This window comes from Xiphophorus hellerii, chromosome 19, assembly GCF_003331165.1.
Source record: "Xiphophorus hellerii strain 12219 chromosome 19, Xiphophorus_hellerii-4.1, whole genome shotgun sequence".
In the NCBI taxonomy this organism is placed as follows: domain Eukaryota; kingdom Metazoa; phylum Chordata; class Actinopteri; order Cyprinodontiformes; family Poeciliidae; genus Xiphophorus; species Xiphophorus hellerii.
This window is the reverse complement of record NC_045690.1, coordinates 24,896,340-24,924,221: the sequence shown is the minus strand read 5'-3', so window position 1 is coordinate 24,924,221 and position 27,882 is coordinate 24,896,340. Positions and strand designations below refer to the sequence as shown.

The 27,882-nt window shown below is 39.8% G+C and overlaps 1 protein-coding gene across 3 annotated transcripts in view; it reads right to left on the bottom strand.

Annotated features, from left to right (window-relative positions):
- The window catches only part of atrn (attractin), a 152,641-nt gene that overhangs the window by 49,653 nt on the left and 75,106 nt on the right, over window positions 1–27,882 (bottom strand). For 2 of the 3 annotated variants that reach the window (XM_032547559.1, XM_032547563.1), the window contains exon 26: window positions 10,446–10,524. In XM_032547559.1, the coding sequence (XP_032403450.1) occupies window positions 10,446–10,524 (79 nt within the window). Of the gene's footprint in view, window positions 1–572; window positions 1,046–10,445; window positions 10,525–27,882 lie in introns of those variants that run through there. The other variant, XM_032547560.1, reaches the window with a different exon arrangement.

Below are 27,882 nucleotides of genomic sequence, written 5' to 3'. Positions count from 1 at the left end.
GATATCGGAAGTGAAAAAAGTAGATCGGTGCGTCCCTACTGAACGTCTTCTGTTGTCTCACTTCCATGATGCCTAAATGACAAGAGAAACATTACAAAAATATTTAAATAGCTAAGTGGATTTGTAAAAAATGTATGCCCGTTTGTTGCTATGCAGGATTTTTTTTTTTTTTTAAGTGCCAAAAATATCTATCAGATGGACAAGGGGACTGAAAATGAGCTTTTATAGAAGATACATATTTGGATTTAAAGTTTTAATCATTCAATTGCCATCCTTTATTATGCAGCATTAATGTTTTAGTGGTTTCTAGGCACATCCTGCCTGAAAAGCCCAAAGCAGTTCACAGTCAGCCGTGGAAAATAGTTGAAATGGAACCAAAATGGTCATAATAAATCCAATATTCAACTTTCTTCTATAAACTTGAATAATTTCACCAATAAAAACTTAATTTTATCACTTTAAAAGTAGCATCCAAGGGGATAACCTTAACAATGTGTTTGATTCCTAAGCCTCTCTTTAAGAGCTTACTTTTGCTTTTTACAACGGCTGCTCGCAGTTTTTCTAGAAAAAAAAGAAAAAACCTGTCACAGAACAATGAGCTTGGACTCATTTTACAACAATTAAAAAGCAACCAGTGAGAACAAGTCTCAGGGCCAAAACCCCTAAACTCCGGCGACTCTGCAATAACCGCACAATATGAAATCACCTCGGTTTCCCACGGCACAGGGCCTTAAGTGGGATGAATAAGGGCATAAGTAGATGCAAATGTGTGTCACTGTAAGTCTGATGCAAGTAATGCGCAACTTGGAGGAATCGAGGATGAATGCGAGACCTACGCCAGAAGGAACGGCGCTGGAGAGATCAGAACAAACTTGGGAGGCAAAAAGCTTCGACTAAGACACTTGACCTCGAACACGACCGGCTTTCTGTTTGCATCAGTTAGGAGAGGATTTTATATGCTGAATGTGGATTTTTCGCTGTTCCAAAAGTGGTTTCCACACGGTGTCATCAGTAGCAGTTTGGAAACATAGGCACCGACCAAAACCTGCAAATCAAATCAAAGTTGCTCTTCAGGCTAATTCCAGGGCTGCAGCTATGAGAGGAGTTTCAAAGCTTTTGCTTAAAAATGTGCAGTAAAAATAGATATAAATTCCACCTTTAAATGTTATTTTTGTTCAAAATGTCAATAACAGAAGCTGTCAATAAAAGAAGGAGAAATACAGAAAAGCTTGCTGAACGTATCTGAACAGATGTCGGCTATTGGTTGTAGTTAGTTGAATTATATACAAGTTAAAAACAAAATTCATGATTACTTTAAAGGGGCAGTATTATGTGTTTTCCAAGCACACAGCACAATTTTATAGCACAGTCAAGCAACAATGTTAACTTCAGTAAAATGCTGTTATGTTAAATATGACTTTAAATAAATTTGACTTCATAATTTAATGCCTTGAAATTGGGCCTCTGTCTCTTTAAAAACTGCTGCTCTTGCTGAAGCTCCGCCGTCAGGAAGTCCTCACAACATGGCTCCTCTCTTCAGCCTCTAACAACGTTTTTACCAGCATTTTACTGAGAAGTAGCTCAAATAATTAACTGAGCAGATGCTCAGCTCCACCAGGTGTTTGCTAATTTCTGCTGGCTAGTCTGAAGGAGCTGAGGAATCAAGACAACACTCCAGGAGGGAATAACATTATAACATGATGTAAAGCTAAAAAAAAAAGTCAATTTTACGTAATACTGCACCTTTAATGGTGGACCCTACTTTTTTGAATATATTACCGTCTAGCTATAAACTAGCACAACTGATTGTAATGAATTGTTACAACAAAAAGGTGGCAGTAATACACCAACTTGTTTCCTAAGAAGAAGAAAAATGATATGCATTGTGTTTTGAACTCTGACCCCAATTGTTCATCACAAAGAGAAATCTGCAGGGCCTCTGCGTTGAAGTTTTAAGAACGCTCCAACCACTTGCTTTATCGACAATACCACTACAGCGACGAATATGCTGTTTCAGTCCTCTTGGTTTCCATGACAGCAAAAAAAAAAATTCTGATAAAAGACCTTCCGAGAGTTTAATTTTTCCACCGAATAACTGAATTGGCCTTGCAATGATCAATTAATGCCATTCTACCACAAACAACCGATCAAAATATTGAGAGAGCCTCGTTAAAAACCCCCAGAGTTTAAAGCGGGATTAATAAATCAAGATTAGTCGGTCAGGATGGCGATGCATTCAAAAATTTGTTGCTCAAAATGGCATTCATTAATTACGATATTGCTATTAAGGCATCTGCCTGCATGGACACAGAGATAAATAATCCAATTTGTGCAGCTAAAACCGTCTCCACAAAAAGTACCGGTTAAAAGTTATAGAGAAACCTTTGATGGATGAGATATTTATAACACAAAGCCATGGCACACAGCTGGGTCTAATTATGGGAAGGTTTTATAGTTTTATTACTTACAGAACATGCTAAGAAATGACTCTAGCCCCCAGCACAAGTTAAACCCTGTGACTACCTTGTTGCAAAAACACACTAAAAGAGATCTGAGGTGTCACACAAGCCAAAGTGAATTTCAGAACACTGTGCATCTGTGAAGCGGTGACTTGCAGCATCAGTAATGAATACAATACATCCTTGATGGATCTAAAGGGTAAGAAGAAGTACAGAATTACATCCTGCTGTGCATCAAGGAACTCAAAGTAGACAGAAATGTGATTTCTAGACAGTCAGAGGGCCAAAAAGAGTGATCCCATGCTTGAAATTCTACTTTGGCGAGGACACCGGCAATCGTAGAAACTTTCACTGTGTATCAGTTGTAGCAGAATTATTAAGGCCAATCCACTGGGATGTTAGAAAATGGATCAACCCAAGTATCCATCGTCAGCTACATTGAAAAATCCATCAACGATGATCATGAAATAGAGAATATGTGTTTTAAAATAATGTATTTCACAATACTACATGAAACATAGGAGGCCAATATGTGAACGAAAGCAAACGAACTATAAGGAAGCAGAACAGTATCTGCTTCCTTCGCCTGCAGATGTAGGTCAATCACAAAGCTTGGAAAAAGGCCGTTAAATTTTATGACCAAACATTGTTCTTTTTTATGCAGAGATAAAAACCATATTCTTTCTTCACTGCCGTAAGTGGGTGTAGAGCGAGGCGGACGTCGAATGCCAAAAAAAAAATACTTCTTCAGGTGTCCAAGTCCCAATTCGACCTGACATCTGTGACAGAGGGTCTTGTTATGCAACTAATGTTTTTTAAAAAAAGGCAAATGTAACTGTGCCACATGTTGTGTCACAGTTACATTTGCAATTCTGATTGGAGGAAGTGACTACATTAATTAACTGCCTTGTTTTCTGCTCAGGATTCTTCAGATAAAATACCCACTTTATGGAGGAGACATACGAGTCGGGGCACAATCTGAATGTGATGCAAACACCTTTGTGCAGACTTAATGATCTTCATTTGCCCTTGGTGTAATCCTGTTTTGGCATAGAAATAATAATGATAACGTTGCAACATCTTATTCATGGATACTGAATGTTGGTGAGGAAAAATGTCAGATTTATTTATTTTTTGCTCTGAATGCTGAAATTGAATCCAGAGTTGCAATATTTGATACCGGTCATGGACTCCATCTTCTCTCAGTCTTGGACATTGAGGATTTTATTTCAAGACAAAAACTGTGGAAATATTACCAAATTGGCAGATTTGTTTTCCAATTTATCTGTTAACATCCTTGCTTTCACAGGATGCAACACGTGCTGATTCAAATCCAAGCTATAACGCGACTCGTTGCTAATTATGTGTTTTTGTCACCGCTGTCAACCGTACCCACTCCCTTTACTCGCACTCCAAGCAAGTGAGCTTGCGGGAGAAGAGCTTCAGAAATACACCAGCATAAATTATAAAGGATATATTTGCTAAATAACATCCAGAAGGAAGCATAAAGGCTTTCAGAGACGCTGGGGACTACGTCAAACTTTTGTCATCATTTAGAAATGAAGCACCAAAAAAGATGAGCTATGTTTATATTACGTCAGCTAAACTAGCTAGCTAACGTTAGCAGTCTGCCTCTGTGCCAGAATTCTTCACAAAAGAGATTTAGACAATATTATCTATACATATTAATTTAGATACCTATATACAGTATGTTCTGTATGTTTTAGGGAATTAGTTTCCATTTTTTGTCAGTCGTTTGCCACTAAGCATGGTGAACAAGCTAACGTCACCTAATATTAGCTTGGGGCGCTCCACTTAGTCTCCACTTGGTGGTCTTGACTACAATAATAATTGAATTCAAAAGTTGTTCAAACAAGTAGTGTTTTTTTTTTTTTTTAAGTACAGTAATACAGGCCCAAACCCAAAGCAAACCCAAGTTGTTATAAGATTTCCCTCCTTTTCTTTTTATAAAGACAAGCAGCTCACGCTGCTAAAAACGGCAGCGTAAGCTTGTTGTGACAGTACAGTCAAGTGCAAATTATCTGTGATGTGTGATTGATGGCAGCGCAACAGGGTGAGGCTGCGTGCGTATTTATTGCGCAATGCGCTGCACTTGTCAGAGTCTGATGAAATTCGGCACCTTACTTTCTTTCTGTCCTCAACGGGTTAAACCATCTACTCCTCCAATGAGACTACAATAAGTAGATTAACACAACTTTATTTTGTGAATTGTTTTTTTTTTCTTCTCTGCAGGCTTATGAAACGAGCCACACAAGCATGAGCCTGACATCAAGCAAATTATTTTGGCTCAAATTTTGGGTGAGCTTTGGCTCGGGCTTGATCCATAAATATAAACTCTAGGTTACAGCAAACAGTAGAAAAAGTTCTGACATGATTTTTTTCTTGATCAAATTTTTTACGTGAGAGAAACTGAATTTTTTATAGGTTTTTGCAGACTTTTCTAGAAATATGTTCTATGTCTTATTTGAGACAGAAACTCCTCTGATCTCATTTTCCCTGATGGTGCTTCATAACTCATTCACCTGATTATCTCAATTTAGCCAAACAAAGGAAGGACCTTTCAATGAGTGTCACCCTTCACTGGGGGTGGAACCCCACCTTGCACTTGTGAAGAAAATGATCCACGTCCACAGAAAAATGGTCATCAGCTCTTCCACCTTTAAATTATTTTCCCTCAAACTCAGCTTGGAAGTTTCAGAGTAATCATGTTGACAGGCAAACAAATAACACAGTGAAGGACAGTGATTATATCCCACCTGACAATAACAGCTTGGCATAAAGTGTACATGGTATAAAAGATAACTGGTCACTTCTTTGTTCTTCCCATTATGTAGTTGAATACTTCAAAACACACTTTTTCAATCAGCAGTACAATAAACGCCAGTGAAACTCAACCAATCTGTTGGGGGAGTGGAGAGTGTTTATTTGGACCTCTCCTGCCTTTAACAACCAATTCCCTTAAAGTTCCAGAGCCAATTTTGAGTAAAGGTTAGGGCAGCGGAGGGCCCAGCTGGACGACAGCAGGTTTGTGATGGAGTGAGTGTGGAGTGGGTGCGGGGTGGATGTTGCGAGACCTCCGGAGGTGAGGGTGATGACAGCACTTTGGGGCACGGTGGCAGCTGAAGGGCACTTCAACTGGCATGGCTTGTGTACCTGCAGAAACTGCCACACACACACACACACACATTCCCCACATCCCTGTAGTCCCGACTACTCTCCCCACGCACACACAGTCTACCTCCAGGCCAGTCATTCAAAAGGCAGTAATGGCGCTAATGGGAATGCGCTATGACTCTACATGCTGCCATCGTTTAAGGGATTCTTCACCATGCTAATAATCTGACATTTTAGGGTTTTCACGTCACTTTGGATTAGCTTAGCCAGCAAAGTTTGTCCAACTGGCTGACAGGCCAAAAAAAAATACTCATTTGTTAACGCTCAACAATTCAGATTGGAGCTTTTTGAGCATTGCAGTCTGAGCAGCAAATGTTTAACAGCTCACTTATAAAGTGAGAAACTAAGTGAGAGGTTTGAGGGTTTCCAAGAAACCTGATGTAACCCGGCGATTGCTTTCCTACGCAATTCAGCTTGATTCTCATCTCCTTTCAGTGCTCAGTCTGGGATTTTTATCATTGAGTTTGATTTCTCAAATTAAATTTCAAAGAACAGAAAGAGGAGTTGCGAAGGATGATGTCAATTATTTGGCGCTGCTTTAGAATTATGGTTGTGGTCAGACAATGGCATTCCTGTTTTTTTGTTGTGTTTACTGCTAAACGAGCCTAGCACAGCAGCTTTACATGAATGTCCTACACTCAGTGTTTAGTGCCTCTTACAAGACTGATGGTGTTGTGGCTTGTTCTGTGTGTTTCAGTGTGACAAGATTTATTGAAATCGTCCTGTGTGGATGCGTTTTTTATATTTATTTTTTAAATATGTATTTTGAAATCTAAAAAAAAAACTTAGGCTATTATGGAAAGAAGAAAAGTAAAACTTTTAAATAAATATTTCGGTTATCAAATGTGCAAAACTGGAAGCAAAAGGTTGCTCTGAAAAGTATCTACTCAAGATGGATGAATACAAATGTTTGCCATGATTTTATTTGTAATAAAATTAAATAAAATTAATTATTTTTCTTGGTTGTTCCATCATAAGATTTCAACTAAAGATTGTGGTTTTAATGTGACGCACTGCAAAACCCCCCCACAAAATCCTACAAAGTGTTTTGGATCTAGTTTCTGGTTCAAATATCTTAGTGCACTTGAATACAAAACTAACTTACAAATAAAGATAATAAATAATAAAAAAAAAGTACTACTTTCACTGGCAGATTATTTCATTTGTAACAACATTTTTCCTCCACCTGGAAGTGAAATAGTCTTAATCTTTCATCAATATTAAGGAATTATTGACTTATAACAAGCTCCTATATCTTGCTGAAAAGTCATTTATCAGTTAGTTTGTCTTATTTTAAGTGCTCAAGAAACTAGACCCAAAATACTTTGGAAGATGTTGCGTTTTGCAGTGAACAATGTGAAAGTGTTTCATGAAAAGGTGTGGGAATATTTTAGCAAGTCACTGCAAAGGCGAACGGGTAGTAAGCGATCCCTGCACAATCTCAGCATACTGCAACTGTGAAACTGCAATATGTTGTGCTGTGAACCAGCAGAGTAGTCATTGTTCCCATCTGTCAAGAGATCACACAGATCGGAACAATTGAAAACAACTTCACACAAAGTCACAAAAAGCTTCAAATGTGCAGTGCAGCAAACACTTCACAGCCAATCTTCACTGAGCCAGGTGAATTGGACCAACTTCTAGAAATTCATAATTTCACTTTCGAGTCCGTTGCCTAAATATAGCCTTTTCTCTGCCAAGTACAATTCTTCAAAATGCTTGAAATGCTTAGAAGCCTCATACACCAACACTGTTATTGGAGCTTTTAGCCACGTTTTTAACCCCCTGGCCAAAAATGTTGCAGTTATTCTGAAAAGACATAATATGTCTGCTGGACAAGTCCTTTGCAATGACTGCCGCAGCATTTAATGCCTTGAGATTAGTACTGAAAACATCCAGAGGTCAACTGAACAAGCATTTCATTAACATTTCTAAGCACTGCAAGAATCTTCCGCTCTGAAATTCACAAAATACCCAAAAAGCTCAAGGATAAAGGTGATCGCTTCAAAATCGTGTTTGAAAGATACAACTGTTTGTTTTAGATATGAATCCCAAACAGCAATAAAAAGAGCATTAGATATAAAACAAAATGACTCATTTAAATGTTTTTCTCTCATTAAAACAAACAACAGAAATGCAACGTCGGCTCATCGTTGCGTCAACCTTTGCATGCTAAACAAGTCGCAGTTGGTCTCAATTTGTTAAAGCGCAGAAAGAGGAAACTGTTGCAATAATGAAGCTTGCTGGAATAATCAAAAACATCCATTTGGCTTTCCTTCACCTGCCTGACAGCAAAATGGCTTTATTTTGATTTAAAAAACAAAGAAACATTTCTGCTGCAGAAATTAAACATCATCTCATCTTAGACCGTAAGTGATGTTCATTCAATCTCTTGATGCTTAAGAAGAAGATGGAAAGACTGTCATCAGATCAAATGCCCCATTTTCATTCTAGGGAGCTTAATTAAGAAGAATGAAATGTTAACTTCCTGTCCTAAACTACACTAGCTTTCATGCAGAAGAACAACAGAGTTCTTCTATTGTTTCTGTAAAAAATGTGTCAACTGGCTGTAAAAGAAAATGGTGTGAATGTCTTGATGTGAGATTGAACAACAAAGAAAGTTGAGACTGGAGTTTCATGTATCAATGCTTTAGTCTTAATTTTTGTCATGTAAGTTTTTCTATAATTTTTCAGCATGGAAAAAAGCTTGAAATTCTTCTTTTTTTTTATTTTTATTTTTACATGTACCGTCAAAGAGTTTCACGCATCTCCAGACAATAAACATCAAGAGTTTTGGAACGTGGAGGCAACAAAGAAATTCAAATGACAGAGCAAAACCAGCTTTTTGGTCACAACTAGATGTTTTCAAATAAGCAAATTAAATTTTCCGATAAAAATAGCCTATCCAACCCTTTATGAAGTTTGTTCTTCACCTAGTCATTTGATGACTTAACAGAGACTAACCACATGTATTTGTTTCAATGTCACACCCAGACTTGATTATTGACAGATCTGTCAAGGGAAAAAATAAATAAAACCATTCTGTCTGAACTTAAGGTAGACTAAGAGACTCGAAAAACTAAGACATTATTGGATAACCTAGAAGCAGATTCACCTACTCAGCACCAGAGGTCGCGTTAACGGAATATTTTCCATATTTGACCGGTTATTTTTTTAAACGACGGGAAAATTTAAAGCCCGTCCGTCATTTGACAGGTTATAATTAACACCCCTGACTGGTGCACAAGGGCAGACATTATAGACTTTACGCAAAGAGTTCATCGTAGAGGCAACTAAAATCAATTAATAAAAAAATCCTTTTTGAATATCATCTCATGGACCCTGAACTAAATGCGTCTTTCTGACCGGAAGCTGACCGCGTGTTGAAGAGTTATGGACCGTACGCTTTGGAGCGTCTGGTTCAGAAGCTCATTCCAAACCTTTGGTTGAAATGGTGCATTTAATTCAAGTCTCCATTACAGAACAGAGAAAACTAAAGAGAATGCAGCGTTGAGCTAATCCATTTACAGTCTAAACAAAGGAGCCGGCAGTTTATCTTGAGGAAATAAATAACGGTGCAGAAGTTAATTAGACCGTAACGTACGCAGTGCGCTGCATAACCAATGCGGACGCGGCTCCGCCGCTGCGAAGAATTAAACTTAACTCACCCTGCGGTTTTAACAAATGGACCTCAAGACATTACCCTCCCCAGAGGGAGAGCGGCGCTCAGGAGAAGAGCGGCAGATGTAACGTCTGTCTGTTTCGGGGAAGTGAAACCACGCAAAAAACTCCTCGTAAAAGCGCACGTCCGGATCGCGCACAGGGTAAAATTATGTTCAATTGATCGGTTTGGATCAGACGGATCTAACTGACCGATTAACCAGCGCAGATTTCTCTGCAGATTTGTGAGGCCACAGCAGGTGAAGTGCTGATAATTTAAGTGGAGTCATTTAATTTAATTTATTATAAGTTATTGGGGCCACAATCAGTGGTTTTTATCACGGAGAAAAAGTTAGATGATTTAATCTGCTTTATGTATGATGGGATCTGGATTCACGTTTCAACCAGGTGAATATGAACTAAACCGCATAAAAATGTGGGTAAATAGCCGAAGTTAATGTGATTATAATTTGACGGGTAAAAATAGTACATGACTGATTTTTCTTAATGCCGTCGGTCAAAATGACAGAGAACAAAAAAAAGTGTAGCGCGACTTCTGCGCTACCTTTACAACCTATACAGTTGTACCACTGGTACAACTGGCAATGGTGATGTGGTACCACATTACTCTGCTGGGGTTCTAAGCATGTGATGTCAGAAGACTGTTTACTGATTGGCTAGGCGGTGGAGTCACTATTTGCATCAAAAGAGTGACTCCCTTACAAGAATTTGACCCACCATTTTGTAAAAACTCATAACAGCGACAGAGTTTAGAGTGACTACTGTACACATCCCATCAACACCAGCATGAACACGAGAGAACAGCTTCTGAATAGCAATTCACTGTAGTGATCACAATGCATGACAGAGCTAATATGTAATTATCCATGGTAATAGAGACTTGTTCAAAAGTTTCTCTGGAGTTTGATATCAGCACCAGAGCTTAATCTTCTTACACTGATCAGACAAATCCAGCTTAAACCGAAATTTCACAGCATCAAACATAAATATAACCACAAATGTGGTTATATTGCAAACCAGTTGCGATGGTTGTTTTTTCCCCAAACATGGGGAAGGAGGAAATCTATATTTCCTTAAAAAAAATTAATAGATAAAAAGATTCGGACTTACTTCTCGTCGTCGTGACGCCCAGCAGCTCTGTTTGATTTTCCACACCACGGCGGCCACCAGCAGCAGCGACAGGAAGCAGCTGCGGAAAGGTGGGGAGATGAATAGTTGAGCATGAAATTCGGAGACAAATTGAGGACGGGACAAAAACTGGGAGGCTGAGGAGTTGTTTTGTGTCGTCTATACGTTTACAGAGCAGCATGTGAATTGTGTTCTTAAAAAGCAATCGGCTGAAGTTAGGACTGCAGCTAACCACTTCATCCAACTCCAATGAAGAAAATCATAACCAGAAAGTTGTTTTTTTTTTACAATACTTTAAATCAGCTCAATCATACCCCTATTAAATTAGGAGAAGGTTCTCTAAGAGGCTCTTTTTATGACAATCCTAGCACTCAAAAAATTTAACATTCAAAGGCTCCACCTGCTTTGTGTAGACAAAAGGAGAACTCCTGTGGGGTCGTGACTAGAAGCGCCTTCACAGCATATAAAGCAACTGTGGATGATGTCACTGCTCCACAACATGTGGGGAAAGTGTTTAATGTCAAACAGAGGCAGCATCTGTTCAGGCTGGTAAAAAAAGGCAGAGGAGGAAGGCAAGGCACAGTAGGGCTTTCAGTTTAAACAACTCCAGGTAAAACAGCTTTAATTGGAATGGAAACTGTTCCATGTGCTGTACTCGTTTCTGGGTGGTTTTGAGTCGGCATCTTCCTTTACCTGGATGTAAAGTGACAGGGCAAAAGAGCAACTATAGCATTAGTGTTCACATGACAGCACAAAACATAGAGTGGGCGCTGGGTACTCAAACGTACACAGGCTAAAGTCTATCAAAATCCTTTTCAGTTCATGCATCTCAGAACATCTGAAGATTTTCTGTTACTCTCTTAACATATTGATGGTATACAGAAGTGTCAACAAAATACGCAAGCGACAACAGAAATTATTTAGAGAATTTACGCTGAACTTCCTAACCTAACTTCCACTTTAGCATAAACTCCATTGAGCCTCTTGACATTTCACTGTACCTATTGTTGCCATGCGGGAAGAAATCACACATTTGCAAAGCGGAGTAACACCATCAATCAATGTTCGCCGCAGCCACAATCGCTATTCTAACTCCAACTCACCACCAGGTGAGGCCGTGTGTCTGAATAAAACCGTTTCATACCCAGGCTGCGTCACGTGATTGTATGAAGCTGTACCGCTGTGACCAATTGGACAAATTAACTACTGAAGAACTGCTCCACCTATGGAGGCCAGCACTATGACGGCAAAATATTTCAGAACAAAACAAATTTACATAATGTCAAAATTCACACAGTAACATAAAGATAGAACCGTGAATGACTTATTCAGATACAGTAGTTCATCAGCAAAAAAAAAACTTGATTTGCGGTTTAGTTGCACCTTAAACATTTCTGCCTTATACAATCTAAAAAAAATGTTTAGGTCTGTCTTCAACAATCTGAGCACAATGTTTGTCTTTTAGTTGCTGCAGGCTTATATTCTCTGATGGGTTATTATTCAGCAATATGTCAAAAAGTCCTAATGAGCCAAGCAAAACTAATTTGACAGCTCGATGTTTCCAGGAGATTTTAATCAACAAAGAAAAACTGCAAGTACACTGATAACATTTGTCACTGTAATGACAACGTACACCACATTGTCATTCAAATTGGCTAATATGCATATGTCAGAAGCGCCTCAACATGCCGTTGAGGGGGACATGACATTTCTACGGAAATTCAATGGTTCTTATTAAGTAATGATGGGAAGAATACATTTTATCTGGGCGCCTTTCAAGACTCAAAGTTTGCTTTACATCAAGAACATCATAAGAACAACAGATCATGAACAAAGGTTAAAAAGTGCGGCGAGATGAGGAGATTATGAAAGTAATAGGAGCCGTGAAGAGGTTGGTGGATAGGTTGGATAACACCCAGACTCTTGACTTATGGGGACGGAGAACAGCAGAATGGTCGACATGCAACAAAAAATTTGACAGATTTGGAGACTGTGGATTTTGTGCCAATAAGAAATATTTCAGTTTCATTTACATATGAGAAGGTTATGAATCAAGAAGGGAGGAGTGGGGCGGAGATGTGGTGGGTTTGAAACAAAGAGCTGAGTGTCCTCTGTGTAAGAGTGGAAATTTGTACTGTAATCTCTGAAAATATTTTAAAGAGGAAGAAGGATGCAAGGATACAGCCGTGGGGAACACCACTGTTAATTGGGGAGAGTTGGGATTGGAAAGAATGAGCTTCAATAAATACACTGATGTGGTTTCAATTCCCTCCCCAACATCTGGAGCCCAGATAACCGGTGAAGATCAGGGTTTTACTGTGAAGTAGAGAGGCCCCCACCTCCCCAAGTCTGCTGATTTTGATTTTGTAAGTCTTATTATTTCTGCAATTAAATCTAACAATTGACCATCAAATTAAAAAAACTCTGTCATAGGGTCATTGATGCAGGTACTAGGTTTTATATTTTTCTGACCTCAAAACAGCATTCAAAGAATGCGGTGATGTTTTGATGCAATTACTATTACTTTTTCGACCTTATAATTAGTGGTTCAAAAATGTAACTATTTCAGCAACTGGCTGATTAACTGGGAGTAGAAAAGGAGGTTGAAATTGAGATACAGGAATAAAGATTCAAGCAAATGCCCCAAAACCTCAATCCACTGGATGACTTTAAGGTAGCCACCTGACTGCTACAAAGATGTGTTCTAACAACCTGTCAAAAAAAAAAACCTCTTCTTGTTACTGGCATGTAGTAGAAACAGGCTAATGGGATGTGATTTTCTTCTTTCCCCTTCAGTGTTTACTAGGCTTTTCTTCTCTGCTCAAATACAATACATGAACAGACTTTCCAGGCTTTCTGAGGTGTATTTAATTAGAAACTCCCACGCTGAAGCTTAACATCTTTTTACTTTCCAGTGAGGTAGACTTTTCTCCAAAGATTAACAACCCCAATATAAATGCCTCTCCTGTTTCTGATATTGGAGGTAATGCTTTAAGATCCTCGTTCATCCTCACCCTCACCTCCAAACACACACACCCCCAATCTGAGTGAGTCTTTAAGGAGCCATCCATCGAAAATAAAAAAATAACTCCCTTTTTCTCCCTCGCCTGAAGAGAAACCTTCAAGAGATCCACCGGTTCAGTCGTCTTATTGATCTGGTTCTCTGCTCACTGCTTCAAGAGCAACATTGTGCTGATGAATGATCAACGTGAATGGAAATGAACCTCACATCAAAGACGTGCTTCTCTTCTTAGCAGTGTGAGGGAGGGGGGCGAGAGAAGATGGCAATCGAGAAAAAGAGGGTAAAAATTAGGAATAATGCTTGTAAAAATTGCCGACAGATTCACAGCAGATGAGAGACGAAGAAGAGAAAATTATTGACGATGTAAAAAGACAAAGAAACAAAAGACAGATCAAAGGACAGAAACATATAGAGGCGCACACCATAAAGATGACACAAACAGAGACAGACCAGGTCGCGCACCTCATTAAATCTCAAGCTCCACAAAGAAAACAAACCTAGTTTGCGGCGCCTCAGATCTCACCATCCCATTACGCCGACATCTCGCGCTTTCACACGGAGCAGAGACGAGCAGCTACGGGCCTCCGCCGTCTCTGCACAACCACCTGTGACAATCACACCTTGCTTCTTTGATTCAAATGCACAGACATAAATCACAGAAGTGACAGCTACAGAGAGGTTCGCGGAAAAATCCGAGGTTTAAATATAATCTTTGTCCCCGTAAAGTACCACAGTAAACACGCTACTGATTTTCACCCACATTCTCGTTTCGAAAACCCCGCTTTATAAGTCGGAAAACGTCTTTTGACTTTAAGAATTTCGGTGCCAAAACATCAGATTACAGTGTTCAGATTTCTGTCGGTTCTGCAGAGGGTTGATCTCGCTGCTTGTAGCCTAAAGGGCAGCAACGCCCACCACTCACTGCAGAGATCTGTCACAAATGTTGTGTTTTCATGCTTTTTCTAAAGCAGCACGGAGGTAGCCTACAAGTAGATTGAAAGCACTCTAAGGTTCAGTTCGAAGAAAAATACCCACAGTGCCTAAAATAAATCCACTTCCACAAGCAAACTTCCTTAGCTGCAGTGCTAACGACTGGTGATGAATAGCCTCAGACCCTTGACAGTGACAGGTGAATAGAAAGCAGGTTCCTGCTCTTTAATGTGGCAACTACTACAACAGCAATGTTGACGGTACATGAAGGTAATACAGTATTTGTTTCATCAATCTTGTTGTAAAGCACTTCTATGTCGGGGTAAATCTGATTTGCTGTTATTATGGTTGTAGTGACCAACCAAAATAACACCAAAACGGAAGCAAAATGAAACGTCGGGAATGACAAGCGAACGTCTTTAGGTTGACAACATGTTGTATCTTTGTTTTAGAATCTTATTTTGAAGCAAGAAAGGACAAAGTTTCCAACTTGGTGCCCTTTTGCCTCGAGTTAGGACGCAAGAGCGGCATCCTAACTTGACAGAGTCAGCAAAACAAAGAGTGGGTTACAAAAGCATAAAAGAAACCACCATTTCTTTAATAATGTTTGTGAGGCAGCATTATGAGTGAAAAGATAAATAAAGTAACAGAGGATACAACTGATTTCAGCTTGGTCAGAATACCACGACTGGGTAGTTGGTATCTACTGTATGCTATAGTTGGTTTCTGTTTAGCAGCTACCCATTAGCCCTAAGGGCTTTTTAATAAATACAGTCTGTTTGAGCAAAATGTAAAAAAAGTCGACTCAACCATGAAATGGATAATGACACCGAGATTGTTTAAACCACTTCTAGGGTTTAGTAAAACTTTGATTTATTTGAGACACAAAAAAAGAACCGTTTTCAATACTTTCTTTGGGATTACACAAGCATAAATGGTTCTAGTCAAAACTGAAATATAATGTCCTAACCTGATTACTTATTTATTAAAACAAACCTTCACTCTACTTTTTGAAAACCAAAAACGTAGTGTACCCTCCTGTCTAATGAGTAGGATGTATCATCACACCTAGCTGAAAATAAAAAGGCACTGATGTTTTTTTGTTCAGATGTACCCGACTCGTGTAAAACCTTTAAAGCTATTGAGCGTAGCCAGCATTAAAAGGGAAGTATTATGTATTTTCTAGGCACATAGTGCCATTTGTGTTTCCAAAATCAAATAACTATGTTACCTTCAGTTGTTATAAAAATGCTGTATATTTCAAATATGACTTGAAAGAAATTTGACTATGTCATTTAAAGCCTTGAAAGTGGGTCTCTGTCTCTTTAAGAAGCTCCTTTAACTTATGAAACTCCACCTTCAGCAACTCAAGACAACTTCACTCCTCTAGTAACCTTTTAGTAACTCAGGAGCTAGTAACTCAGCTCCTTCAGACTAGCCAGCAACAACTAGCAAACACCTACCCAATGTTAGCTAAACTAGGTGTTAGCCAACACCTAGTTTAGCTAACATTGTGGTAGGTGTTTGCTAGTTTAGCTAACCCAATGTTAGCTAAACTAGGTGTTAGCCAACACCTAGTTTAGCTAACATTGTGGTAGGTGTTTGCTAGTGAGGAGCTGAGTGGGAGAGTCATGGGGAAGGGCTGCTGTGCAGTGCTGAAGTTTGGAAACTGCAGCTCCGAGGAGGAGCTTTAGCTTTTGCACCGGTGTATGGTTGCTATGGGAGATTAAAGGCTTTCTCAAATATGCAGAACAGAAACAAAGAAACACTCCAGGTATGTTTTAGATGAGGAAATAACATTACAACATAATGTAAGCTCAAAAAAAGTCAATTCTACATAATCTTGCCTATTTAAATATGCAGCAGTGTTGGTAATGATGTAATTCAAAACTCTGTTACAGAGAATTTAATACACCAGAATCTCACTGCAGCAGTGTTTTCATGAACTCTATCAGTTTGTTTTAGCATCATCTTTAAATGGTTGTGAAGTGAAATCTGGTTTAGTTCTTAAATAAAGAAGGAAACAGCTGGCAAAAAAAGGCCATATGTGTAAAGCTGTCACAATCAAACATGGTTAAAAATGATGAATACCAACTGTTTCCAAGGCAGACTGGAGAGTGGAAATGGAGCCAGAGGAAGTGCATTATTGCCACAGGCTGCTTAGGCCAGCGAGGTGAGCTCTGACGTGTCATTGGCTAACCTGACAGCAAGACAACAGCCACAGGGCAAACACCAACACACCGGTTGTGTTGTCCGAAGCCAGCTGCATACTAATCCTCCCTGCTGCTGCTGGCGTTCACTCCAGGGGTGGCAAATGAAACCTGCTCACTGGCCAAGCGCCGCTTCATTTTCACCGCGGCTGATAAGTTTTGTTCACTGAACCGTGCGCCGGCAGCAGCGGTTGCTCAGAGGTCCTCTTCGGCACCCTGCTCCTGTCATCAACCCTGCAGCACCTGCAGATAGGCGGGACCTCTCACAGAAAGTCTAACTACCTGGAATAGAACAAGGATCGAAGACGCAGCAGAATACAAATGGCTGTGTAATCTGCGCAGCTTCAGACGCTTTGTTTACCTCCTTCTGCTGTGCACGGAGCTGGGAAGGCGGGTAGGGGATCTCGTCTAGGTTTGGTGAAGGAGATGGAGCGAAACAAAAACCGGCATGTCCGAACATTTTTTCACTCACGACTAGAGAGGCAGCGATCTGCCGCCCAGTGGAGAGCATCATCTCACTGGACTCATTTCTATTTGATTGCATCAACATTTTTTGGCCTGGAAAAGTTTTTCATTCAACTTTTTGAGATTTACATCATGTTATGTTATTCCCTCATCAAAAACATTCTTGGAGTTTTGCTTGTTTCACGCATGTTTGAGGAATCCTTGAATCTCCCATGGCAACCATTCAGGAGTGCCTAAAAGCTTGCTCTCACAAAGCGCCGCCTATTTCATAGAGTAGCATTGTTGTGATGACAGGAAGGAGTAGGAGTTTCTTAAAGAGACAGAGTCCAATTGTAAGGTGTCAAATTATGAAGTCAAACTTCTTTCAACTTATGTTTGACATATACATCATTTTCATAACAGCTAACATGGCTACTTGATTGTGCTACAAAATCGCAATGTGTGGCGGGAAAATACATAATACAAGCTTAGTCATGTGTCAGAATGGTCCATTCAAAGTCTAGATCTCAATTATATTGGAAATCTTAGGGAAGAGTTGAAAACTCTGATTCCATCTACCCAGTCTGGTTGGAATTGAGCAATTCTGGAAACCAGAATGAGCAGATAGTCTGTGATGAACTGATTTTACCCTTACTTTCCAAATGAAGTCTTGCTAAAAAAAAAAAAAAAAAGAAAATAAAGAAAAAAAAAGTTTGGTGACCATAAAGCATTAGCTGCCTAAAATGTCAGATTCTAGAGGACATACTAACATGACAAAGAAAAAAACACTGGAACAAGAATTTTTGCAATAAATAGAAAAAAAAAGCAGCTGAGGAAAAATGAGGATTTTGAAGTGAAGTTCTCATAAAATGCTTTCCTTAAAGTAAAAAGCAAAAAAGATTAAGTTTACTAAGCCTTTTCACCTTCTATTCTGAAGAAATAAGCAAACCTGACTAAAAATAATAAAGTGAAGATGCAGGAGGTCTGTGATATGGCATTCAGACATTTTTTCTTCTCCTAAACTGTAAGAGAAGTGCAGGTTAGTCCGAGGATCAAGTATGATTGTGCAAGCTTTTCTTTTCCTAGCCCCACACTGCCAACATTCATTTCCACAGAGCAAAGGTCTGAAAACACCTGTGCTCAGTGACAAAGAAGGGAATAGACAAGAGGAAAATACCTCAGCGAGAGAGTCTTGGCACCATACAGTTCTGGCCGAAAGTTTGGAAAATTAAACATTTGTTTTGTACCTTTACCATTTTTATTGTTGTTTTAACGATTTAACAAATTCTGAAAAACAATTACAATTAAGATTCAAACGTTTTCAATCGTCTATACCCTCGTAACCTTGCAGATCCAGCAGTCATAGCCTTCTTGTCCTAACTTTTGACTTTCCTTTTCAGCCAACAGTGAGCTCAGTAGGTTACAAGTGATTTTAGTTGTATTTTTTATTTCTTTTTTCACAGCTTCACCTGTCTTGATGGCTTGACTGAACTCAAATGAAGTTAGCTAAAACACAGAAACTCTGAAAGCTAATAAAGCTCTCTGCATGTACTCAGGTAAACTTAGCATTTAAAAAAAAAAAAATGCAAAAGGTTGCAAAAGAAATTTGTAGTAGAGATTTACTGAGCAATTTGAACGGAATTGATTTTCAGCACTGCCTGGTGGCTGACCTGAGAAAAACTCAAAAAAAAAGGAAACGCTTTTGTAATCAAAAAGTACAACACGAGATCCCAAAGACCGCTAAAAATGTGAACTCAATTTTTTTTCTGGCTTCAAAAAAGTTCAGTGGACCGCTGGTATTGTCAAACTAACAACAAATGAAGAGTCCTCCATCTTCACTTTACTATTTTTAGTCAGCTTTGTTTATTTCTTCACGGCAGAAGGTGAAAAGGCTCAGTAAACAAGAGAATAGTGAATAACTGAAATCTGCAAATGCTTGATCACCTCTAAAAATGCTTTGAACTGCATATTCAAATAGTTCAAACTACCTTAATATGCATTATCACACACAGTGGTAACTATCTTGCTCTTCACCAGCAGGTAACATCCACAGTGTTCATTATCTCAGATCTTGGGGGTACAGCCAATCAGCGCCAGGCAGCCTTTGCGTAGCAATCTTGTTTGGTTGCTATGCAAACGCCAGCCAATAGCATGTCAAGCAGCACTGCATCTAGGTTCCCAAGTTGCATTTTCTTCTGAATACTTTAAATATGGTCTACAATTAACACAAATATTTGGTGGTTTCATAGTGAAATTCCTGAATATTAAAGCACAAATAGATGGGGATCCATTTTACGGGACGATATACACGTTTGGATAGCGATGAAAAGTATTTTGAACGGTCTTCCAATATCTTCATATATTGTTGTTGTTAAAAAAATGGATGAAATGGGTCAGAGCTTTACAAAATCAGAGACTGTAAATCAGTCACAAAAGTGACCTGCATCACCGCCCAAACCTTTGGCCATGGCTGCACATGTTCCCTGTGCTCTACCTTCAGCTCCGGTGAGGAGGAGAGAGTGAAAGCTTTAAGTAGAACAAAGTGATCCTGCTCATTGATTATTAACCAGCCAAAGACTCATGGACCAATCAGGACAAAGACTTAGCCATGAGGTACTTCTTAGACTACCTGCAACCTGAAAATGATGTCAGACACTAAGAAAAGGGAGTTGAAGAAAACAGTAAAAAGGGATAGGAATAGAAAAGAAGACAGAAAGAGAAGGGTAAGATGAGGAGGGAATAAAGAACGACAGAGCAAACAAAGGGAAAAGCGGCTGAGGTAAACATACAAGCAGTTTTGCAGCAGCAAATGTGTAGATAAAGATTGAGAGAGCAGAAGGAGTGATTCACAAGGGGAGGAAGCAAAAGACTGAGAAGCTGATAGAGGAGGAGAGCAGAGATTCTGGCATTGCACTGGCAGCAGAGGAAGTCAAGCACCTGGAGAGGCCCCTTAGGACAGACAGGAAGGTTCTGATGCATGTTCAGGGCCTCTCCGTCTCTCTCTCTCTTTCCCCTCCTCCTCTCTCAGGTGTCCCATGGGGACGAGAGAACGAGTCTGTCAGTCTGCACCAGAAAGAAGCAGCTTAGAGAAAACAACACAGGGTTTGTGTGAGACTTAGTATTTGAAGCAAAAAAGGAAAAGCTTGGCAGCTTGGCTTCCAGAATCTTGACAGTTATACAAATAAGGTTTGCAGTTTGTCTCATTTATCAAGTTTGCAGAGTAAAGAGAGAAGCTGCGGCGGAAAGCTGCTAGCTACTTCTGATGCCATAGAAATCAAACTTTAGAGTAAACTTTTCTCTCTTACAGACCAAAACTATCAATCTAAGGTCAAAGAAATCACAAGAATCGAAACCTGAGAAGGAATTGACATAAGGTGAAAACTAGGGAACTATCTGGGATTTTTTTTTTTTTTAACATTTATTTCTCTGCCCAGCATCCACAAAATGGTCAAACCTTCTTACATAATAACCCTCAACTCACGGTCTCCCCCAGAAAGCTTGCTAAGCCCGGTGGTTGGTCATTCATCCAGCACCCTGTCATGTTTTAGGATTAAAAAATGTTTAAAGTTGACGAAAAGTTTGAAAATATCACTTGATAATTATGTGGTATTGAAAGATTGGAAAATTAATACCTGAACACCAACTACAAAATGTTAAAGCAATGCTTAGTCTGGTGGCTGGCCAGGCTTATAATACACTGGGGGAAACTCTGCTCAACTGCTTACTAAAAGGCTCAACAAATGAGGAGTGACATCGGCAGCTGAAAATTTCTGTCATCTGGGGTGAGATCCAACAAATAAAACGGCAGAGCGACAGCAGCGACTAAAATTGAAAAATTTTCTACCGTGTTGTGTCGCGCAAGCCCAAGTGTGAACAAAGTACAAGCTCAAAATTTGACACATCAGTCACTTGGCTGGAGTAGGGCTAGAAGTTGTCGCCTCATCGTGGTAGTTTCATAGGAAATGAATGAAGAGGAAGTGACGTCGCTTCCCCTGTGTCGAGCCCCGTCATACATTTACAGCTACATCTCCTTGTGTGGACCGACATTTTTGCTTATTTTAATTGTATGCAGTTCTTTAAATGTCCTGTAAGTAAATATATTTGCCCATTTATCCATAACAACCAGAACATCGCAGAACAGAAAAAACGTCAAGTAGGTATTTTCGCAGTGTACCGTCTATTAAAAGAGCGCCCCTCAGGATAATTTCACTCCCTGCTACGGTGGGAGTGAAATTACTTTAATAACCCGATATTGGTTGGAATGTGCAACGTCTCCCCTTTCAGAAACCGTTGGAATTTTTCATATAGTGCAGTGTCACAGATTACGGTACTGCAAATTTGGCTGGATCGTCGCAGCCTAGACAAGTTAATCACTTCATTTAAATCCTTGTTGTATCCTGAATTACTGTAGCTACAACCATGATCCTTGATGTCTAGACTGTTGTGTACCTTTGGGTCTGTCGCCTTTAAGCAACCTTAGGCATCTACTTCCATATTTCTTTTGATATTCTAGTTTAAACCTGTTACCTGTGCTCTGTCCAACAAGTGTTTAATTTGTATTTATCAGCCACAAATAGAGACATTGAAAAAAAGTGCATGGTGGTGAGATCTAGTCTTTAAGGGTCTACTTAACCCAGGAAAGTCCCTTGGTCTGCTAGTTTGCTCCAGACCAAAAGCGAACTTTAGTTTTTTCAGTTGCCGTGTTTTGCTTTCATATTGTGCTTTTTTGCAAGTGGACTCTAATTTGTAAATAAATCTATGCAGGTGTAGCTCATTACTTCCATTGGACAGAAATATTGGGGGCAGTAAACAGCACCGATCTGGAAAAACTATAGACTATAAACTATAAACTACAGAAGTCCTGCTTGTGAACATTTGTGCTATTATTACAACTGCAATACCATTTTCAGTGTCAAGTGCAGCTCATGCGATGCAGGTTTGCTTGCCTTACCATAATGCCTAGCAACGGTGGCAAAAAATAGCATATTTCCTGCAGTTGGTTTGGATTGACACCGGTCTGTGTTCACACCAAAAGTGAACTGTACCAGAATGGTTTGGAAGCGGACTGAGACGACCTCAAAAAGTGGTCCGGTTGTTTGGACCACTTGATTGTATTCGCACCTGCACAAAAGGTCAGGAATAAAGGGTGAAACGCACTCCGCTCTGTTCAAAGGCCAGAAGAGTTAGGTGTGAAAACACCCTAAAGAACAATGCAGCTGGGAGGAGTACAGATGGTGGAAAAGAGGTCAACATCATAATCCATAACCAGATTCAGTCTTTCCTATGGGGTCTTTGTGTAGAGCTTCTAAAAAGCGTGAACAACAATAGTGTGGCAGGCTGATATTGAATCACGGCTTTGATTTATATTCACTCTTAGAGTCTTCCACATTCTATCCCGCTGTCAATCACCCGCCTCCCAGCCTGTCAGCGGCGCCGGTGACACTAATCCTGAACGACGTTTATGTACAAACACCAACACATAGTGGAAGGGACGGGGGATCGGACCCGTCCGCGCACGCGTGCGCACGGCGCCGCCGAGTCACAGCCGGGGTCAATGTCACTTCCCTTTGAGCCAATTTCCTGTGATTGATCTCCCTCCAAGTTTGAGGCCAGAAAAGCTTTCAGCTCCATAATGATTCGATGAAAACAAATGCCACAGGAAAATGATATAGAACGATTCGGCGTTAGTTAACAGGTTATAGTTTAATCTGACATCTGGAATTGATTGCTTTGGACCCGCCTCACCTCGCTCATTCATGCAGGCAACAGTTGAAATATTTAAAGGAAAAGCCAGTCGATGTAACGTGTGTGACAGAGGGAAGAACATTCCTATAGCCTGAAGGTCACACTCCAACCCGAAATATCCATCTGCCTCCTACGTATAGATGACAATTGAGTGCATGTGTGTGTTTCTGAGAGTGTGTAAACCCAATTGAAGGGATGCACCTAAGCAACGCACATACACGTATCGATGCAGCCCTTTGGCGTTCCAAACTGCCATAACATCGCAGAGTTTTCCTTGATTATATTCTGCAGCAGTAATTTTACGTGTCCGTGGGCGGAAAATGAAATGGTAATTTCTTCTGTTCCACTTCACTGACTTTCAACAGGAAACAATCACAATTTAGTCCCAAGCTGAGCGCCGTTCCTTTTCTTAAGTGAGTCGTCAGAGCAATTCACGGCTCCCGAAACCTGCAGCTGAAAGAAGGCCGCTGCCACGAAACGCAGCCTGCGTCTCCGCAGAGAGCCGCACCTTTGACTGACTCAACTGTTCTGCAAATTAAAGCATTGCTGCTACAGATTTATTTATTTTACGTTCATTATAATGAGATCAGCAGGGAAGAGGATGAGGGCCACTGAACAGAGAAAGAACTCAGACTTTTTCCTCAGAATTTAGACTTTAGTCTTCTGAGATGAAAAGTCAGAATTCTGACTTTTTTTATTTCTTTTTTTCTTTTACAATTTTGACATATTTCTCTGAATTTTGACTTTTTTCCCCTCTCAATTCTGAGCAAAATTTATTTTTTTTTCAACAGAGGCTCTTACTCTTCCATAGATCAGCCTCATGTGCCTCAACTGTCAATGATCAACAATGTCTGGGAATAAGCAGGAACCTAAGACTAAAAACCTATGAAATAATAAGTAACATCTATTAATTTCATTTGACAAATCATAAATTAACAAATAAAATAATAATTAGCTGCATTGTGCGAACAGTTATTTGTTAGCGGTCAACATAGCAGACCTATTAAAAGGCGGGTGTTCTGTAAATTGTGTAGCACAACCTAGTACCTATGTTGCGTTCAGTTGTTATGAAAATGATGTGTATATATATATATATATACATATATATATATATATATATAAATATATATCTCAAACATAGCATTAAAGAAATGTGACAATTTGATGCCTTAAAATTGGCCTCTGTCTCTTTAAGAAGCTCCTACTCTCAGCCTCATGTCTCTGCCTTCAGCATGTCATCACAACAGTGCTATGCTGTTCTTAGGAGCGTGGGACTGAAGTTGCTCAGCAGGTGTGCGGTTCCAAAAAGGGTTTGCTAATAGCTGCTGGCTAGTCTGGAGGAGCTGAGAAGGGAGGGCTGCTCTGTGAGGCTCGTCTTAGTGGAAACTGGCAGCGGTTTCTGAGAGGAAGCGTTTAGGCGTCCCTGAATGGTTGCCACGGGAGATTCGAGGATTTCTCAAACACGAATGAAAGAATCAAAGCAACACTCCAGGTTTGTTTTTGAAGAGGGAATAACACGACGACGTGATATAATGCTAAAAAAAAGTCAACTTTACATAAATACCGCCACTTTAAAAACAGGCACAGCAGAAAATGTGTCCAGTGAAGCGTCATCCAGTGCATGATGGTTAGCATGAATGATTCATTTCTGGTGACACTTACAGTACCGCACTGAGCACACAGCAAGGAAAAGCAAGATGGTAAATGCTTTATAGAGCCCACTAAACACTCAGGCTGTTTACATGCACAGCAGTTTTTCATTATTAATCACTTTAAGACATCACTCTGAGGGAGACTCTGCTTGGAAATAAAAACGGCCTTTTCTTTTATACCTGGACATAAACAAGGCTGCATGTGGAGAAAACACTGAGCAGATTGTGCATACTGTAAGATTCTTGGGTTTTTTGTTGTTGTTTTTTTACATCTGGTGATACATTACTGCACAAGAACGCCTGACTTTCACATCAACGCTCCCAAGGTCTATTGTTTGAATAAATTAAGAATAAGGACATGCTTCAGGGCTAAAGAACTGGGTAATACTTTGCTTTTTTGGCAAATAAATTTATGGAGTCACTTAATATATTGACAGTGTAGATGAATATAAACTTTACATTCTACAATTCCTGATCATGCGGTCAGCATTCTGTCTACTAGAGGGGAAATTAGTAGCATTACTAATGCTACTAATTAGCATTAATCCTACTAATCCTCAATTTTTGCAAAATTGAGGAAATTACTTTGAATTTTGCCGTTTCCACCAATGTTTTCTTAAGCAATACTTCAAAAACAGACAAGCGAAACTGAAAAGGAGGATTTATGGAGAAGGACCAATGAGAAATAAGAGAAGGAGGATAATATCCACATTTCCAATGTCTCTCTAGCCATGTTTCCAGCTAACTGCCATGTGAACTTTAAGCAAACCTTTAAAATGTTGCAAAAAAAGGAAAAGAAAATGCCAAGTATGGGTTTTTCCCCATCCACTGGTTTGAAGTGAATCAACCAGGCTAAGTTAAGAGTCATTTTGTCAGATGTTGATGCTACACATGTAATAAACAAGATGTAGAGGTTGCAATCCAGCAGGGACCAAACATCTTAGAAAAACGGAGAGTCTGCATACTGAAACTTTCTCTCTTGAGCATATTAACTCTTTTTCAGGAAAGCAAAGAAGTTGAGGAAATTATTTGGGATTTGGCCGTTTCAATCAATCTCTTCTACTTCAAAATGCGCATAAAAAATGTTGGAAGATACATTCTAACCATGCGGCCAGACAGAGATTTAAAGATGAGCGGCAAAAGCAAATGAAATGGGTTAGCAGTGTGTGGCATGGCAACAACTGATGTTGGAACAACTCATCCAGGACTGTGTCTGGCTGCGTTTCCATTGACCATATTATTGCACAATTTTGCATCCTGAAATTCATTTGCTTAATGGAAATACTGCAATTAAAAAAAGAGAAGTGTTTTTCCAGAAAAAGTTCCAATGCTATGATCAAAATCGGTTCATTTCCAAAATCTGCAATGGAAACAATTTTTTCGCATCACGAGTCACATGAAAAACAAGAGGATGTTGCTGCTGGCAGAAACCATGAGGAAAAAGACAAGAAGTGGTAGGAGGATGATCGTGTGGCGTGTTTTTCAATGACTTATCGAGTGAACAAACTTATTCGCGTGTAATTTTAATTGCATTTCTTAATTAATGGAAACGCCGCAATTGTGAAATTGTGTTTTTTTTGACATCCTGACAAAGTTTTGCGCACATTTGTAAAGATTTGTAAAAATATGGCTACTGTTGAGCAGGAATTGGCCAATTGGCACATCTTCCGTCAGACGGCCTCTTCTCATTTGTTGCATGACGGCCCACAGCATCACCATTCACAACTCTTTGGATGAAACGGGTTAAAACATGAAGACAAAAAGAAACATTTTCAATGCTTTTTTATCTTTTTATGGTTTCATTCTTAAAAAGAAATCAGAATCAGCTAAAACTAGCACCAAGTAGTTCAAAGCTTTACAAAAACTGAAGATCAGGAGAAAAAAAAAATTTGCTGATCAATTTATTTCTAAAGACATTCAAAGGGATGGAGATGCGGCAAACTGGTGACCTGAAAAATCTAACAGACCAAATATTCCTGACGCAGAGGGAAAAAAATTAGCCCTTAGTGGAAGCTTTTCTTCATGGAAATTCAAGTCAAATATCTCCGAGGGGTGAATTTAAATCGTCTTGATGGCGGAGGCATGACTCATTAATATCAATGATTCTCAGCCACCCACACATCAACCAAGACTCGGTTATGGGTCGGGCAGTCGATTGGCTGCCTCTCTTAATGCCTCATCCCGAACCGAAACGACATCTTCCCGCTGTGGAGAAACCAAATGCGCAAGTCACTCTCTCCGCTGCCGCGGGAACGCGCTGCAGTTTGAGTCGAACAGTCAGATTTAAATGTCTGCTGAATCTCAATAATTGATCGGAATGTGCAAGTCGTTTTCCAGCGTTTGAGAGAGGCTCGGCGCCGCCGACTCCCACGAGCGGTTCCGTCGTGTCACTGCAGGTGCAAAAGGCATGTTGTCAGTGACCCGATGAGACAAGGATAACAGACAAACGCTGAAGCTTCTACTTTTTTTTTCTTAAATCAAACAAACGCAATGAAAGGATCAAACTGACAGGCTGTAGCAACGATGCATAACAATGAGAGGGAAACGCTAAAACCCGAGTGCTGCCGTGTCAACTGAAGGGCCTTGCGTGTACTTGAGGAGCTGTCATGCACCAAAAAATAAATGAGGGGTGGAAAGCATAAGTTATTTTAATATTCGTCGTACACGCAGCACAGATGTGGCGCTCGGATCTCGGGGGACGGCAAATTTTCTGGGCCATCAGGCTGCGGCGCAGTACCCGCTATTACAAGGTTAAATCCCAGTTTCGGTGAGTAAACATACTGGGCCCCACATGTGGTGATTGTTCTGGAACAATAGCTCAGACACTCTTAGCTTCTGCTACCTTGATGCCTCAATCAGAGAGAGAAAAAAATCTCAGGACAGAAGTTAGAGAGTTCTTTTTCTTACAAGGTTATACACCATTAATCATAGTGTACAATAAAAAAATCCTCCATTTGAAGGGCTACAGCTCCTTTTCTGAGCAGGATCTTACAGTGCTTTTATGCAATTTTGTTAAATGATGTAGTTCCAATGCTTATCGGTGGATAAGATCGGTTTCAACTTCAATCAAACTCCAGTCTGTTTGCCTAGAAAGTCCAGTTTGTTTGGGGAGGTGTGAATGTGTCTGGTCCACCTGAAAGCTCAGGTCTTGTTCAACTAAATGCATTGAATAAATATGTGAATGCCAAGTGGGCCAGACACCACTCTAAAAGCAGGAAGCAGGCTATGACACAGGGAATTCTGGGTAAATAACACCAAAACAAACACGTGTCTCGCGTTATCTGGAGAAATAATTTGAGGTCTTTTAGCTTCACTTTTTGCTACTTTAAAGAGGAAGTTTAGTTTTCTAAATAGTTTATCTGTACAGATGTGACACAGTTTGCTAAAGATGCAAATTAAATCAGTCTACAGAGACA